Here is a 15,017-nt window from a genome sequence, read left to right as displayed (position 1 = left end):
CAACCTTGACCTGGGCAGAATACTTCTATAGTTCAGGCCTAAGAGCCCATTAATTTTTTTCTCAGCATCAGTGTCACACTCTTGACCCATACAGAACTTGCAGACAATCATAGTCCCTACATTGTTGGACTTGGCTGTTACTTTGTTATATCTCTTCTATACTTGTACAGTTGCCCTTAACTTTTTGAAGCTAACCATAGGACACTTCAGCAAGTTCAACTCGACCCAGTTTTTTGTTTGTTTTTTGACGTGCACAGGAAAAGAAGGAACCAACTCAATTCACTTTTTTTTTTTTTTTTTTTTTTTTTTTTTTAAGACAGAGTCTCTCTCGGTTGCCCAGTCTGGAATGCAGTGGTGCAATCTCGGCTGACAGCAACCTCCGCCTCCCGGGTTCAAGTGATTCTCCTGCCTTAGCCTCCCAAGTACCTGGGATTATAGGCGGGGCGCTGCCACACTCAACTAATCTTTCGTATTTTTAGTAAAGATGGGGTTTCACTATGTTGGCTAGGCTGGTCTCGAACTCCTAACCTCAAGTGATCCACCTACCTTGGCCTCCCAAAGTGCTGGGATTACAGGCATGAGCCACCACACCCAGCCTCAATCCACTTTTAACACTATTTTTTATTCTTTTGAGTAATTGTTGTAAAAGTCTTTTTAAATTAGCTTATCTCTAATGTTGTGATTAAGTTGTATTTAACAAAATTTAGCTTTTCCTTTCAGCAACTCAAAATGTTCACTAAGGGCAGGTGTGGTGGCTCACATCTGTAGTCCTAGCACTTTGGGAGGCCAAGGTGGGTGAATCACTTGAGGTTGGGGGTTTGAGACCAGCCTGGCCAACATGGCAAAACCATGTCTCTACTGAAAATACAAAAATTAGCCTGGTGTACTGGTGGCTGCCTGTAATCCCAGGTACTCAGGAGGCTGTGGCGCGAGAATCGCTTGAACCCAGGAGGTGCAAGTTGCAGTGAGCCAGGATCGCACCACTATACACCAGCCTGGGTAACAGAGCAAGACTTTGCCTCAAAAACGTAAAAAAATAAAATCAAAGTGTTCATTAAGAACATTACCTCTTGGCCGGGTGCAGTGGCTCATGCCTGTAATCCTAGCACTTTAGGAGGCCGAGGTGGGTGGATCACTTGAGGTCAGGAGTTCAAGACCAGCCTGGCCAACATGGGGAAACCCTGTCTTTACCAATAATACAAAAATTAGCCAGTGTGGTTGTGTGTTCCTGTAATCCCAGCTACTCCAATGCTGAGGAAGGAGAATCACTTGTACCTGCGAGGTGGAGGTTACAGTGAGGCAAGACTGTGCCACTGCACTCCAGCCTGGGCAACAGAGTGAGACTTTGTCTCCAAAAAAAACCAAAAAAATTACTTCTTACCCATGCCTGTCATATGGGCATACCTTGGTATTCCTTGTAGTGTTGCTTAATTACATCCTAATGCTCCCAGGCTACTGTGCTTGATGGACTCGTACACCACTTTAAGAGTAAGAAGTACATGCCAAGAGCCCTTTTGGGTCCCTCTATGTGCCATATCCGAGATTTCTTGGTGGCATCAATTTAGACACTTAGTGATGTTCATTTGTGGTCCTGGTCCTCCCCAGGACAACTTAGTGCTATCATGCTATGGCTCTATGTCTTGATCTGGGGATGTGATGTCAACAACAGAGCTGGGACAAAATTGCCGTTAGATTAATGCACAGGCAACTCTGCTTTTCTTCAGATTGTGTTCCCTATATGCATCCTCAGAAAGGTCTTGCAGACAAGGTTTTTTGAATAAATAATATAAAACCAGGCTGGGCGCGGTGGCTCACGCCTGTAATCCCAGCACTTTGGGAGGCCGAGGCAGGTGGATCACCTGCGGTCAGGAGTTATAGACCAGTCTGGCCAACATGGGTAAAAGCCCATCTCTACTAAAAATATAAAAAGTAGCTGGGCTTGGTGGCAGGCGCCTGTAATCCCAGCTACTCGGGAGGCCGAGGCAGGAGAATTGCTTGAACCCGGGAGGCGGAGGTTGCAGTGAGCCGAGATCGCGCCATCACACTCCAGCCTAGGGGACAAGAGCGAGACTTCGTCTAAATACATACATACATACATACATAAATCCATCCGTCCGCCCATCTGTCTGTCCCAGCTGAGTGCAGTAGCTCACGTGTGTAATCCCAACACTTTGGGAGGACAAGGCAGGTGGATCATTTGAGGTCAGGAGTTTGAGACCACCCAGACCAACATGATGAAACCTCATCTCTACTAAAGATACAAAAAATTGCCGGGTGGCATGTGCCTGTAATCCCAGCTACTTGGGAGGCTGAGGCAGGAGAATCGCTTGAATCTGGGAGGTGGAGGTTGCAGTAAGCTAAGATCATGCCACCGCACTGCAGCCTGGGCAACAGAGCAAGGCTCTCTCTCAAGTCAATCAGTCAGTCAATCCAATCAAACCAACCAAGTCCTGCTTCCACCTTTTTATGTTTTTTCCTCCTTATCACTTCCCATTTTTCTCCTTTCTATTCTGTGGTTCTGACACCTTCACTTAAAATCTGTTCTCTTTTGTTTCACTGCTGTTCTCTTTTGTTTCACTGCTGACTCTCTTTGCCTGATGGATCCATCTAAAGTAGTTCTCAGCTCCTTCCCCCAGAATCTCCAATTGGATTCTACCACCCACATCACCTCCTTTGACCTCGGGAAGCAGTCCAATAACCTGTGGCTGCCCTAATACATCCGTCAGCAATGTTACAGAAAACTTGAGTTTTCAGTGGTTTGCAGTCATTGGCTTCAAGGCATGTCTGACTTCAAAATAACAGCATAACATGGGTCATGATTTGTTCAGAGGTCCAGTTCATCTCGGCCCCAAAAACCCTGCCTATTTTGCCAATACAATCAACCATCCAAATGGCATTTCAGTGCAAAGCATCATAATCCTGGTGGACTGGTGGCCGCCACGCCATTGACCGTGCAGGTTCATCCATGTTTCTAGCCACAGGAATATGGTCGTCTGTGATAGTGTTGGAGATATGTCCAGCAAAACCAAATGCCGGTGTGTGTTTGACTGGATTTCACGTTTCTTCCTAGGTAAACGTGGTGTTCTTAGCTGTAACCTCATGCTGTATTTATCTTTTGGTTAAGATTCCATTTTATGTTGAATGTATTTTTGTACCACTTAGCCCAGCATTTCATGCCAGTAGTACATTTTGATACTGAATGTATGTGCTTGCTTAGTTTTCTTGTTATTCCAAGATAAATACCACAAGGATTTCTTTTCTTCTGTTTCTCATAATGTCTGGAGCGGTGGCTGCCCAGTTGGGTTATTTAAGCCTTCCAGGTCTAGTCAGGCCGAGATTTAGACTAGCTGGGATAGCAGCTTTTAGCTTACATTAAGTGGAAGAAAGTAATAGAAGTCCATTTTTCTCCTATTCAAAAAAAATCAATTGCAAATATTGAAAGTCTAGCATTAAGAAAAACAGCAACCACTCTTTAAGCTGATATTTTCCCTGACTCTTTTATATAAAATTATTTTGTACTATGTGGAGGGGGATGTGTGTTTAAGTATGTATGCCTGAGTGCATGTATGTGTACATATTTTATTTCCTGTGAAGCCTACCATAAAACATTACATAAAGGCCACAATGTCATTATAATTTAACTATTATGATAAAATATATGCTGAATTCTATATAGAAATATTTATTAAGACAAATTGTTATGCTTATCCAAACATTGCTTATGCCAAATATTATTTTAGTACATAACATTACCATTCAAAGTTTTAAATACTCTTACCTTTAAAAAAGAAGCTCCACATTTTCTTATTATTTTAATCAATATATTTCATTATATGTCAGGCTTTTTAAAAAAATCCTCACATGAATAATGACAGTTATGGATAACAACTGAGAAAAACATCCGTGAATCTGCCATGATACTAATAAATACAGAAGGAATGGAAAACTTATAGAAGCACCGTTTTGAAAGCTTCATAGTCATAATTGATTTAAGCAATAATAGTCGATGCTAAAACCATGGGGTAAAAATATATTGGAGAGTGGGATATTTGCGTAGTCTCAAACTATTTCTTCACAGATTACTTGTTAATGACTGAAAAAAATTCTAGTGGAGAAATCTGGCAAATTCCATCCCTAATCAAGAGATCAAAGTTATCACCGATTATAAGACACATTGACCCTTAGTGCCTCTGAATGCACTGAGAAGGAAATCATTTTTGTACTTTTTCTGCCAAAAAAAAAAAAAATGCATAATCTGAATCTAAGCATGAGGAAACTATCAGACAGATCCTAATTGAAGGTTTGGATTGGTCTGGTTTCTTCTAAGATATCAGTGCCATGAAAGACCAAGGAAGATCCAGGGGCTGTTTCAGATTAAAGGAGACTAAAGACATACAACAACTAGATCCTGGATTGCCAAGAACAATTTTTTTTATAAAACATCACTATGCAAAGAAGTTGATCCATGACAGCCTGCTACAGGTCCATAGCAAGATGTACTTGCACCAACATGTAAACATTATGTCACTGTGTGCTCTATTACATACTTCAGCTGACATTTTTTCCTTAGCATGATGATGTTGATGAAGCTGTATGCTAATTTGCATTCTGGAGTGAAGTTCTTATCTCATCACAGGCTGGCATTAAACTTTCTGTGAGCTAGTCCCAGACTACAGACACACTTTGAGTAGCACTTGCAAAGGACAGTATTAGAAAAGTACTGTCAGTATTCAGTGTTTAGTCAAACTGGAATATGAAATATGTGTTACACAGTCATCAATGTTGCATTTCCTGAGTTTGATGATAGCATTATGGTTATTTAAAAGAAAATCTTTGTTTCTAACAGACCCATGCTGGAATATTTACAGGTAAAGGGTCATGATGTCTGCAACTTACTTGCAAATGGTTTAGCAAAAAGCTGTAATTCTGTGTACGTGTGTGTGTGTGTGTGTGTGTGTGTGTGTGTATGTAGGGAGGACATGCATGTAAATGTGGCAAAATGTTAAAAATTAGTGATTCTAGGTGAAAAGTATACTACTCTTGCACTACTCTTACATGTTTTATGTAGGTTTAAAATTGTTTAAAAATTAGAAAGAATTAGGCCAGGCACAGTGGCTCACATCTGTAATCCCAGCACTTTGGGGGGCCTAGGTGGGTGGACCACAAGGTCAGGAGTTCAAGACCAGCCTGACCAATATAGTGAAACCCTGTCTCTACTAAAAATACAAAAATTAGCTAGGCATGGTGGTACGCGCCTGTAGTCCCAGCTTCTCAGGAGGCTGAGGCAGGAGAATCACTTGAACCTGGGAGTTGGAGGTTGCAGCAAGCCAAGATCAAGCTACTGCATTTCAGCCTGGGTGACAGAAAGACTCTGTCTCAAAAAAAAAAAAAAAAGAATTAGAAGTGAGTTTTCTAGAGAAGCAGATATCAGCCGTGTTATTGGTAATCATAGCACTGAATGCTTTGCTTAATGGACTTGGGCACCAGTTGAAAGTCTTGTTATGTGTGTGTTGCTGGGCTTCTTACAAGCTCTGAGTTACTGCTACTTCAGAGGATGGTCATAATCCTTGGTCCTGTGGTTTGCCTCTTTATCTGCACTTGACTCTGACTCTGGTCCTAGGTACTTTTATTGGGAGAAATAAATAAAACCATCTAATCTTTGCTTTCTGCTGAAAATCAGGTTTCCGAGCAGGAAATGGATGAAGTGATAGCACGCAGCACTTATCAGGAGAGCAAAGAGGCCAATTCCTCTCCTGGCTTAGGTACTGTAATCACACATTTTCATTCAACATTCAGAAGAGTTTCTCATTAAGTTCACCCATGGGGCACTCCCCAGTGCAGGATTATTGGATTTTTGTAATTATCAGGTTTGGCAAAAGTAGCTGTCAAAGACAGTCTATGCTTTCTCTTGGCTGCTACTTTTGATTTCTGCAGTTATTTAATGTGCTTCATTAAAGATCTAATCATGCATGCTTCTTATAGTACTTTCACATAATTTGCAAAGGTAAGTTAGAAGCATTTCATGTATTTATGCTTGATTCATTTGAAATGCTAAAGATGAAAGCGAAGTGATAACCAGAATGTCAGTAGTTTGGTGGATGCAGAGTATTATCTACCAAAAAGCCTGAGATTTCCTTACAAGAATTAAAAAGTTTCCACTCAAAGAGGGTAATAGAGGTAGCAAAAATCATGATTTCTCTCTTAAGTGGAAAAATTCAGGCAGAGAAGACTTGAGATAGTAGGAATTTCGTATGAATTTAAAGTATGAAACATTGTATGAAGTCTTAAAAATAAAGTTTCCTTTAGCATAGAAGCCTAAAGAGACTCTTCACACATTTCTGAGCTTGAGATTATATTGATGTTCAGATTACTACCTGGGAGGAAAAGGAACTGAGCCACAAGTTATTAGTTGTCAGAGGAAAAGGAAAGCGTAGGGTTTTTTGGCAATCATGAAATACCCTGATTATTTACATTCGTAATTAATATATTTGAAGTAGACACAACCATCTTAGGCTCTTTATTCCACCAGTTTATCATCCCGACCTGCCTGAGAGCTGTGCTCTCATAATCCCAGCATTTCCACTTGATCATTTATAAAAGTTTATTAAGCCGTAATCCTCATGCCCAAAGTCCTTTTTGCTTCATGACATATAGTTTAAATCCTGAGCCTTTTCACACTGCAGTTAAAAACTAAAATAGGGCCGGGCGCGGTGGCTCAAGCCTGTAATCCCAGCACTTTGGGAGGCCGAGGCGGGCAGATCATGAGGTCAGGAGATCGAGACCACCCTGGCTAACACGGTGAAACCCCGTCTCTACTAAAAATACAAAAAAATTAGCCAGCGTGGTGGCGGGCGCCTGTAGTCCCAGCTACTCGGGAGGCTGAGGCAGGAGAATGGCGTGAACCCGGGAGGCGGAGCTTGCAGTGAGCCGAGATCGCGCCACTGCACTCCAGCCTGTGGGGGACAGAGAAAGACTCTGTCTCCAAAAAAAAAAAAAAAAAAAAAAACAAAACTAAAATAGATACTCAGTCATCTCCTCAATTCTTTCATGAGTTTCTTGGGTGTTCATTTGTTAATTCATCCTTCAATCCATTCAGCAATTATCACCGAACACTTAGTAGATACGAAGTACAATGTCCAGCTCTGGCCAGGCGCCATGGCTCACGCCTGTAATCGCGGCACTTTGGGAGGCCAAGGTGGGCGGATCACCTGAGGTCTGGAGTTTGAGACCAGCCTGACCAACATGGAGAAACCCCAACTCTACTAAAAATACAAAAGTAGCCAGGTGTGGTGGCACATGCCTGTAATCCCAGCTACTCAGGAGGCTGAGACAGGAGAATTGCTTGAACCCGGGAGGCGGAGGTTGCAGTGAGCCGAGATCATGCCATTGCAGTCCAGCCTGGGCAGCAAGAGTGCAACTCCATCTCAAAATAAATAAATGTCCATCTCCGTGGGGTCAGATCAGTCAACATTTCTGCTCTGTAGATTTAAGGAGGGATACAAGACACATCCACTCATACATTATATGATGTATATGAAAGTTGATGTGTGGGTAGGATAAAACACTTAGGAGATTCAGAAGAAATCGCTTCTAACTGGGATCATCATACAGGTAGTAGCATCAGTTAGGGCTTAAAGCATCATGGCAGATGGGATGGGGATGAGGATCAGGTACCCAGGCAGACTGCATGTACGTCTACCCCAGTGCATGCAGCCCATCGTCAAGCAAAGGGACTTTGGTTTACTGTGTTTGCCACCTCCTTTTCTAGTTAAGGATGTAAGCCTATTTGTGACTTGAGCTTTATTGTTTTGACAATATGGTGACTTTTCCCTCCAACAGGTACCCCCTTGAAGAGTCCCTCTCTTGCAAAAAAGGTGAGTCAAGGTGAACTGCTACCTGCCTCCCTCAGCTGGACTACAAATCAATTCCTGGAGCCCACAAGTCAAGCTGGAGGGCCCAGTCCCTGTTTCTGCCCATGAGTCATTTTTACCACTTTATACAGGAAAACACAACAATGCTCATTTGAGAACAGATGCAAACATGTGTGTTTCTTTTGTTTAAACACTTATCCAGGAAAAGAATAGAGCAACAAAATAAAAGAACTGAACTACAGTTTGCAAAATAACTTTTCAAACTGCTCCATAATAAAGCAGTGTGAGTCGGGGCTTTAAGGAGGCCGTGGGATCTTCCTCAGCTAGGCTTTTGCTGAGTCTCAGTGCATCGGGGTGCAGGTTTCAGACTCCCCTGGTTTTTGCTTACCACTTGACTAGACTGGTTGGCTTGAATCCCATTTGGCTTTCCCATCACATCCCCCAGTGTTTTTCCTGGGATGGCTGATGTGCTGCTGCTATGGCTTTTCCGATTATTGCCAAAAATTCAGCCAAAAACAAAAAGTCTCTAGAAACATTGTCTGGCACCAGTCACCTTCTTATTCATTAGTTGTCCATTTAGCCATCCTAAGTAAATGGAGGTGAGTGTTTACTATCACAGCTATTTCAAGTGACCATGGATTAGAACCAAGTGTTCTTGGAAAGATAGGACGTAATAACCCTTGAAAATCTGCTTCTGCTGCATTTTCTTAGTCATCGGACGTTTTCTTCTTCAACAGGACTCCCTTATTTCTGAATCTGAACTCTCCCAGTACTTTGCCCACGATGTCCCTGGCCCCTTGTCCGACTTCATGGTGGCCGGTTCTGAGGACGAGGATCACCCAGGAAGTGGCTGCAGCACGTCGGAGGAGGGCAGCCTGCCTCCTAGCACCTCTAGTAAGCAGGGACGCCCCAGAGGGCCTGGGCTCTGCATTCCAATCTGCAGTGACTGGTGTCCACCTCTATGCTGGCGGCTACAATGGTTTAACTACCCTGGTGCTGTAAAATGAGAAAAGAGCTGGAGACCAGGCCAGGCACAGTGGCTCACACCTGTAATCCTAGCACTTGGGGAGGCCGAGGCAAGGGGATCACCTGAGGTCATTAGTTCAAAAGCAGTCTGGCCAACATAGTGAAACCACATCTCTAGTAAAAATACAAAAATTAGCTGGGCCTGGTGGCACGTGCCAGTAATCCTAGCTACTCGGGAGGCTGAGGAGGGAGAATCACTTGAACCTGGGAGGCCAAGGTTGCAGTTAGCTGAGATCGCACCATTAGACAATGCTGTCCCCTGAGAGTTTACTCTTGGAAAATGCTGTTAGTGACTGGCCACTCAGTTACTCACTGAACAGTCTGGATGCACATTCTATAGCCAGGTGGGTGGTGGCTAAACCAAACATCCATCCAATGCCATTTACATAATGTAGTCTTGAATTTTATGGCATCAAATCAGAGTGGGCAACCTGATGCCCTTACATTTTAGGGAATTCAGCCAAATTCCAGGTCCCTTCCCTCACCAGGCCCTAGCTTCCATTCTTTGTAGAAGGCTGTAAATTAAAGACTAAGAACTCAAAAGAGACATATTAGCAAAAGGTTTTTTTTTTTTTTTTAATCTCATTGGTATATCTATTCAAGATAATATGAGATGATAATCTGATATGATCCATACCGATGTCTCAGACTTCTTTCTGCTGGTGAGGTTTCCTCTTAATTTCTAACATCTGAAGAAGAAAATCCCCTTGTTTTAGGAGAGGCAGGCGACGACCACTCTGGCTCATTCAGAGCTGTCGATGAGCTTGCTCTGTTCTTACAGAAACCTTTCAAGGTGCAAACGTGTAGTTTTTCACTACATTTAACAAGCTATAAAAATCATTGCAGATTCAGATTGGCATTGTTCTAGAGTAGCTTTGAGACATAGGATAGTTCAGGCTTCGCTGTACCACACTGCAAGCGCTCACGTGCCTGTCAATCAAGCCTCCCTTTCTGCAGATGAAGGAAGGACCTCAAGGGGCCAAGAAGGCAGCCCAGGTGTGTGGGACATGTCATCATTCCCCGGGTATCCTCCTGTGGAGGAATTCTCAGCAGCATTTAGGTTAAAGCCTAACAATGTGTTAGATATCATGGGGGTGAAAGAATTAAGTTTCTGTCTTCCGACAGCACACATGTTTGAGTTAATCCAGAGGCTGGGATTTAAGAAAAGGGGTTGGGGGTAGGTCACGAGGGAAAAGAGAAAGACAGCCAGGCTATCCACTCCGTGTAGCCTCCAGGAAGCCATGTTGCCCAGGCCTTGTGTCTAGTGGCTGAGGTAGTGAATGTGGACATGCTTCTGTGTAATGATGGGGTCAGATGATAAGACAGGGCCAAGCGGGAAGTTCACTTGACTTTTCTGTCCCCACCTCCACCAGCTCACAAGGAGCCTGGAAAAGCCAGAGCCAACAGCCTCGTGACTCTCGGGAGCCAGCGGGCCTCTGGGCTCTTCCACAAGCAGGTGACAGTTGCCAGACAAACCAGTCTTCCCGGAAGCCCACAGGCCCTCCGAAACCCTCTCCTCCGCCAGAGGAAGGTAGGCTGCTACGATGCCAACGATGCCAGTGACGAGGAAGAGTTTGATGGAGAAGGGGACTGCATTTCACTCCCAGGGGCCCTCCCGGCTCCCAGCAGGCCTCTGGCAGAGGATAACTCGAGGTGTGTCTTAATTTCCTCTTCCAAGGGCGTGGACGTCCACAACCAAGAGGGACGACCCCAGAAAACACTGGTCAGCAAGGCCATTTCGGCGCCTCTTCTTGGTAGCTCAGTGGACTTAGGGGAGAGTATCCCAGAGGGCATGGTGGACACTCCTTCCCATGCAGCCAACCTCACGGCCTCTGCAGGGGCCCCCAAGGGGAGCCCTGGAAGCTGGTGGAAGAAGGAACTGACAGGATCAAGTTCTGCACCCAAATTGGAATACACAGTCCATACAGACACCCAGAGTCCGATGAACACTGGGAGCCCCGGTTCCCCCCAGCAGAAGAATGAAGGCCTGGGCTCCAGGCACAGACCAGTGGCCAGGGTCAGCCCCCACTGCAAGAGATCTGAGGCTGAGGCCAGACCCAGTGGCTCAGAGACAGTGAACCTGACTGGCAGAGCCAATGATCCATGCGATGTGGACTCGAGAGTCCAGGCCACTTCTGTCAAAGTGACTGTCACTGGCTTTCGGCCAGGTGGAGCTGTGGAGAAGGTAACTGACTTTCTCTTAGTTACTTGGAATGGAAGTGCGTGAATATGTATGAGTGAAGATGGAGTCTGTTGTAAAGCATGGGGAAGCTGCCAGTGGGAACGGATGACGGCTGGAGAATTATCTTTCAACAGAGTCAATCACTTAAATACCTGGACTGCTTGGGAGCTTTTTTTTTTTTTGGAGACGGAGTTTCGCTCTGTCACCCAGCCTGGAGTGCAGTGGCGCAATCTCAGCTCACTGCAACCTCCGCCTCCCAGGTTCAAGCGATTCTCCTGTCTCAGCCTCCCGAGGAGCTGGGACTATAGGTGCACACCACTACACCCAGCTAATTTTTGTATTTTTTAGTAGAAACAGAGTTTCACCATATTGGTCAGGCTGGTCTCAAACTCCTGGCCTCAGGTGATCCATCTGCCTCGGCCTCCTGAAGTGCTGGGGTTACAAGCCTGAGCCCCCGTGCCCGGCCAAGGGAGTTTATTCATGTATCAGCAGTTGTTAGTCATGAGATCATTTGGCCCAAAGATACTATAGCTTCCCTGTCTTACCTGTACACAGTGCCTGTGGCTGACGATGGAAAGGCAGTGTGGCGCAGGGAAAGTAAAACCCTGGGCCTGGCATGGGCTCCACCGCTGACAAGTTGGCACTGGTCGAGTGACAACCTGGACAAGTTATTGAACATTTCTGAGCTTAGTTCTCTGGGCTGGTGCTCTCTGCCCTGGTCATCTCACAGAGCTGGAGGAACCATCAAATACATGTTAAGAGTGATTCCCTCCAGCAGATAAGGTTATGAATGATCCTTACGTTTTTCCAAATTTCTGCATTGGTTATATATAATTATAGCCACTCATAACCTTGCTGAGTGGAATTTATAATGCACCACATTAAATGCAAGTTCATATTGGTTACGTTACTACTTGGTTACGAGTATGTTAGAATTATCAAATTGTTCATTTTTTGAAATTTTCAATATAGCTCTACTTTATCAAGGAGAGAGTACAAGAAATCAATGTTGTTTAGACCCTCCTTAACATAAATAACCTCTCTCGGTCTCTCTCTGAACAAAGAACCTGAGATGACTTATAAAGCCATAGTATTAAAGATGTGTGTTCAAGCGGTTTATATAAACATATATGTAAATAGACTGGAAAATGATAAGTCATAAAAACTGTGCCAGGCAAAAGCCTTTTTTTAACCTTATTTTTAATAGAAATGCACATCTTTTTTCCTTCTCAAATATCATATTTTACCTGCAACCACTATCTGTGTTTTAAAATATAGTTTGGCCATTGGGTAAATTTCTTCTTTTAAAAAGTATCGGCCGGGCACAGTGGCTCACGCCTGTAATCCCAGCACTTTGGGATGCTGAGGCGGGTAGATCACCTGAGGTCAGGAATTCGAGACCAGCCTGGCCAACATGGCAAAACCGTCTCTACTAAAAATACAAAAATCAGTCAGGTGTGGTGGTGTGCACCTGTAATCCCAGCTACTCAGGAGTCTGAGGCAGGAGAATCGCTTGAAGCTGGGAGGTGGAGGTTGCAATGAGCTGAGATCGTGCCACTGCACTCTAGCCTGGGCGACAGAGCAAGACTCCATCTCAAGAAAAAAAAATAAATAATAATCACAAGTTTTGGATAACTGTATAAAGGCAAATTAGGATGTTTATTCATAATAATTTATATCTATTAAAATAAGAGCTTTTATAATTCTAAATTCATACTCTCAGAACTGTTGAGCAGCATTTGAAACTTGTACACAAGACTAATCTTTCTCATAAAAATTTTAGTTACAAAATTTGATTTTATTTATATCTGAGAAAGAAAATAGAATGAATTGCGATAAAGCATATATCCTCAAATATTGGAAGAAAAAACCTTCCTCTTTTGGTAAATGAGTTATATTCTGTTTTTATTTACTACTTGATTTAAATTGAAGTGAAATTCATATAACATGAAATTAACCCTTTTGAAATGCACAATTCAGTGGCACTTAGTACATTCACAATGCAATATGACTCACCACCTCTGTCTAGTTCTGAAACTCCTCTACTGTTTTTATGTTACATTTGTGTTACTAATACATAGAAAATGAACTGAGTTAAACCCTATGTAGGTTTCCCTCCACTGGTAACTGACGTTTTATGAAATGATTTCTTACCAAAGCTGCTGAAAGACACATTATCCCTTTCACCTCTGTGCTCTGCTGCCACCTTTGGGCCACTTTATGACTCACAATGGATAAGTTTCACATGAATCTGATTTAACTGTTAGTTTTAGAATTTTATTGCATTAGATGTTAGGTAGAAGAAAGGAAGAGAAAGTAATGGACCCTTAGCCAAAGTGAAGTCTTGAAATATGAAATGTCAATTTTGTTTATCCAGATTCATTCATTCCCTCACTACCAAACTAAGGAGTTCGTTTTATAGTCTTGGATATCTCTATGCAACATAATAACAATACCTTACCTCTGTCTAGCCTTATATGTGCTATTTTTATAATTGTTCTCATTTAACTGTCTTCTTTTAACCTCTATGAGTAAGACTGGGAATGTTTTACCCCATTTTAGAGTTGAAAAAATGGAGGCTTGGAGAAGAATGATAAGACCATTTAATACCTAGCAGACCTTAAACCCGCAGTCTGGATATGCTGGCTCCTAGTCCAGGGCCCCTTTGCCTTTTCCTAAACTAGCTCTGCTCTCTGTATATGAGCTCACGGTGCAGAAAGACTGAAAGCTGTTTCAAGTGGCTTGTGGTTGTCATTGTTTGCCAGGAATCTCTGGGAAAGCTGACCACTGGAGATGCTTGTGTCCCTACCAACTGTGAACTAGCCAGTGCTCTGTCCCATCCGGATACCAGCCACCTCACAGAGAACCTGCCCGAAGCTGCACCAGAGCTGGGGCAACAACCCATGACTGGTAAGATTATTTTCCCATTTGTTAAACTTGAAGATGGGTGGGGAGATACCCTAATGAAAACATTATACAGACCGGGCGCAGTGGCTCACACCTGTAATCCCAGCACTCTGGGAGGCCGAGGCGGCGGGTCACTTGAGGTAAGGAGTTTGAGACCAGCCTGGCCAACATGGCGAAACCCCATCTCTACTAAAAATACAAAAATTAGCTGGGCATGGTGGCGCGCACCTGTAATCCCAGCTACTTGGGAGGCTGAGGCAAGAGAATCACTTGAACTGGGTAGGTGGAGGTTGCAGTGAGCTAAGATGGCACCCTTGCACTGCATCCTAGGTGACAAGAGCAAGACTCCATCAAAAAAAAAAAAAAAAAAAGCATTATACATAGATAATTTTAAGGAGAAAAATCTTTTACACAAATTAACATGTAAATACTGCCTGCACTTAGCACCTTTACTAGATCATTGTGCCTAAACTCATCATTTTCATGCCATGTTGAATACATCCAATTTCAGTCAAATGACCCTTTTTACCCTTTTCTGACACCAACAAGACATAAGATGAATCAAAAGGACTTCCTACCTGTCAAAATCTCAGCACTCTGCCTATGTGAAATCAAATGCACTGAGAAATGGCAACAAAAACCTCCACAAAGGACAAGTGAAATGATACTGAAAAACCACATAGAAGTGTTCATGAGAGATTAAGTAACATCATGGAGGCAGAAATCATCTCAGTATTTATTTAGGGGCCAGGCGCAGTGGTTCATGCCTGTAATCCCAGCACTTTGGGAAGCTGAGGCAAGTGGATCACAAAGTCAGGAGTTCAAGACCAGCCTGGCCAACATGGAAACCCTGTCTCTACTAAAAAGACAAAAAAATTAGCCATGCTTGGTGGCAGGCCCTTGTAATCCCAGCTACTCAGGAGACTGAGGCAGTAGAATTGCTTGAACTTGGGAGGTAGAGGTTGCAGTGAGCCAAGATCATGCCATTGCACTCCAGCCTGAGCTACACAGCAAAACTCTTGTCTCAAAAA

The 15,017-nt window shown here is 43.5% G+C and overlaps 1 protein-coding gene across 4 annotated transcripts in view; it reads left to right on the top strand.

Annotated features, from left to right (window-relative positions):
- Window positions 1–15,017, top strand: part of PDZD2 (PDZ domain containing 2) — a 472,427-nt gene that overhangs the window by 427,385 nt on the left and 30,025 nt on the right. For all 4 annotated transcript variants that reach the window (XM_037990734.2, XM_007961284.3, XM_007961289.3 and 1 more), the window contains 5 exons: window positions 5,681–5,762; window positions 7,840–7,874; window positions 8,609–8,765; window positions 10,271–11,082; window positions 13,845–13,989. In XM_037990734.2, coding sequence (XP_037846662.2) covers window positions 5,681–5,762; window positions 7,840–7,874; window positions 8,609–8,765; window positions 10,271–11,082; window positions 13,845–13,989 — 1,231 coding nt within the window. The remainder of the gene's footprint in view (window positions 1–5,680; window positions 5,763–7,839; window positions 7,875–8,608; window positions 8,766–10,270; window positions 11,083–13,844; window positions 13,990–15,017) is intronic.

The sequence above is a fragment of the Chlorocebus sabaeus genome, chromosome 4, assembly GCF_047675955.1.
Source record: "Chlorocebus sabaeus isolate Y175 chromosome 4, mChlSab1.0.hap1, whole genome shotgun sequence".
In the NCBI taxonomy this organism is placed as follows: domain Eukaryota; kingdom Metazoa; phylum Chordata; class Mammalia; order Primates; family Cercopithecidae; genus Chlorocebus; species Chlorocebus sabaeus.
Note: the sequence above shows the minus strand (reverse complement) of the source record. Positions and strands in the feature narration are given on the sequence as shown.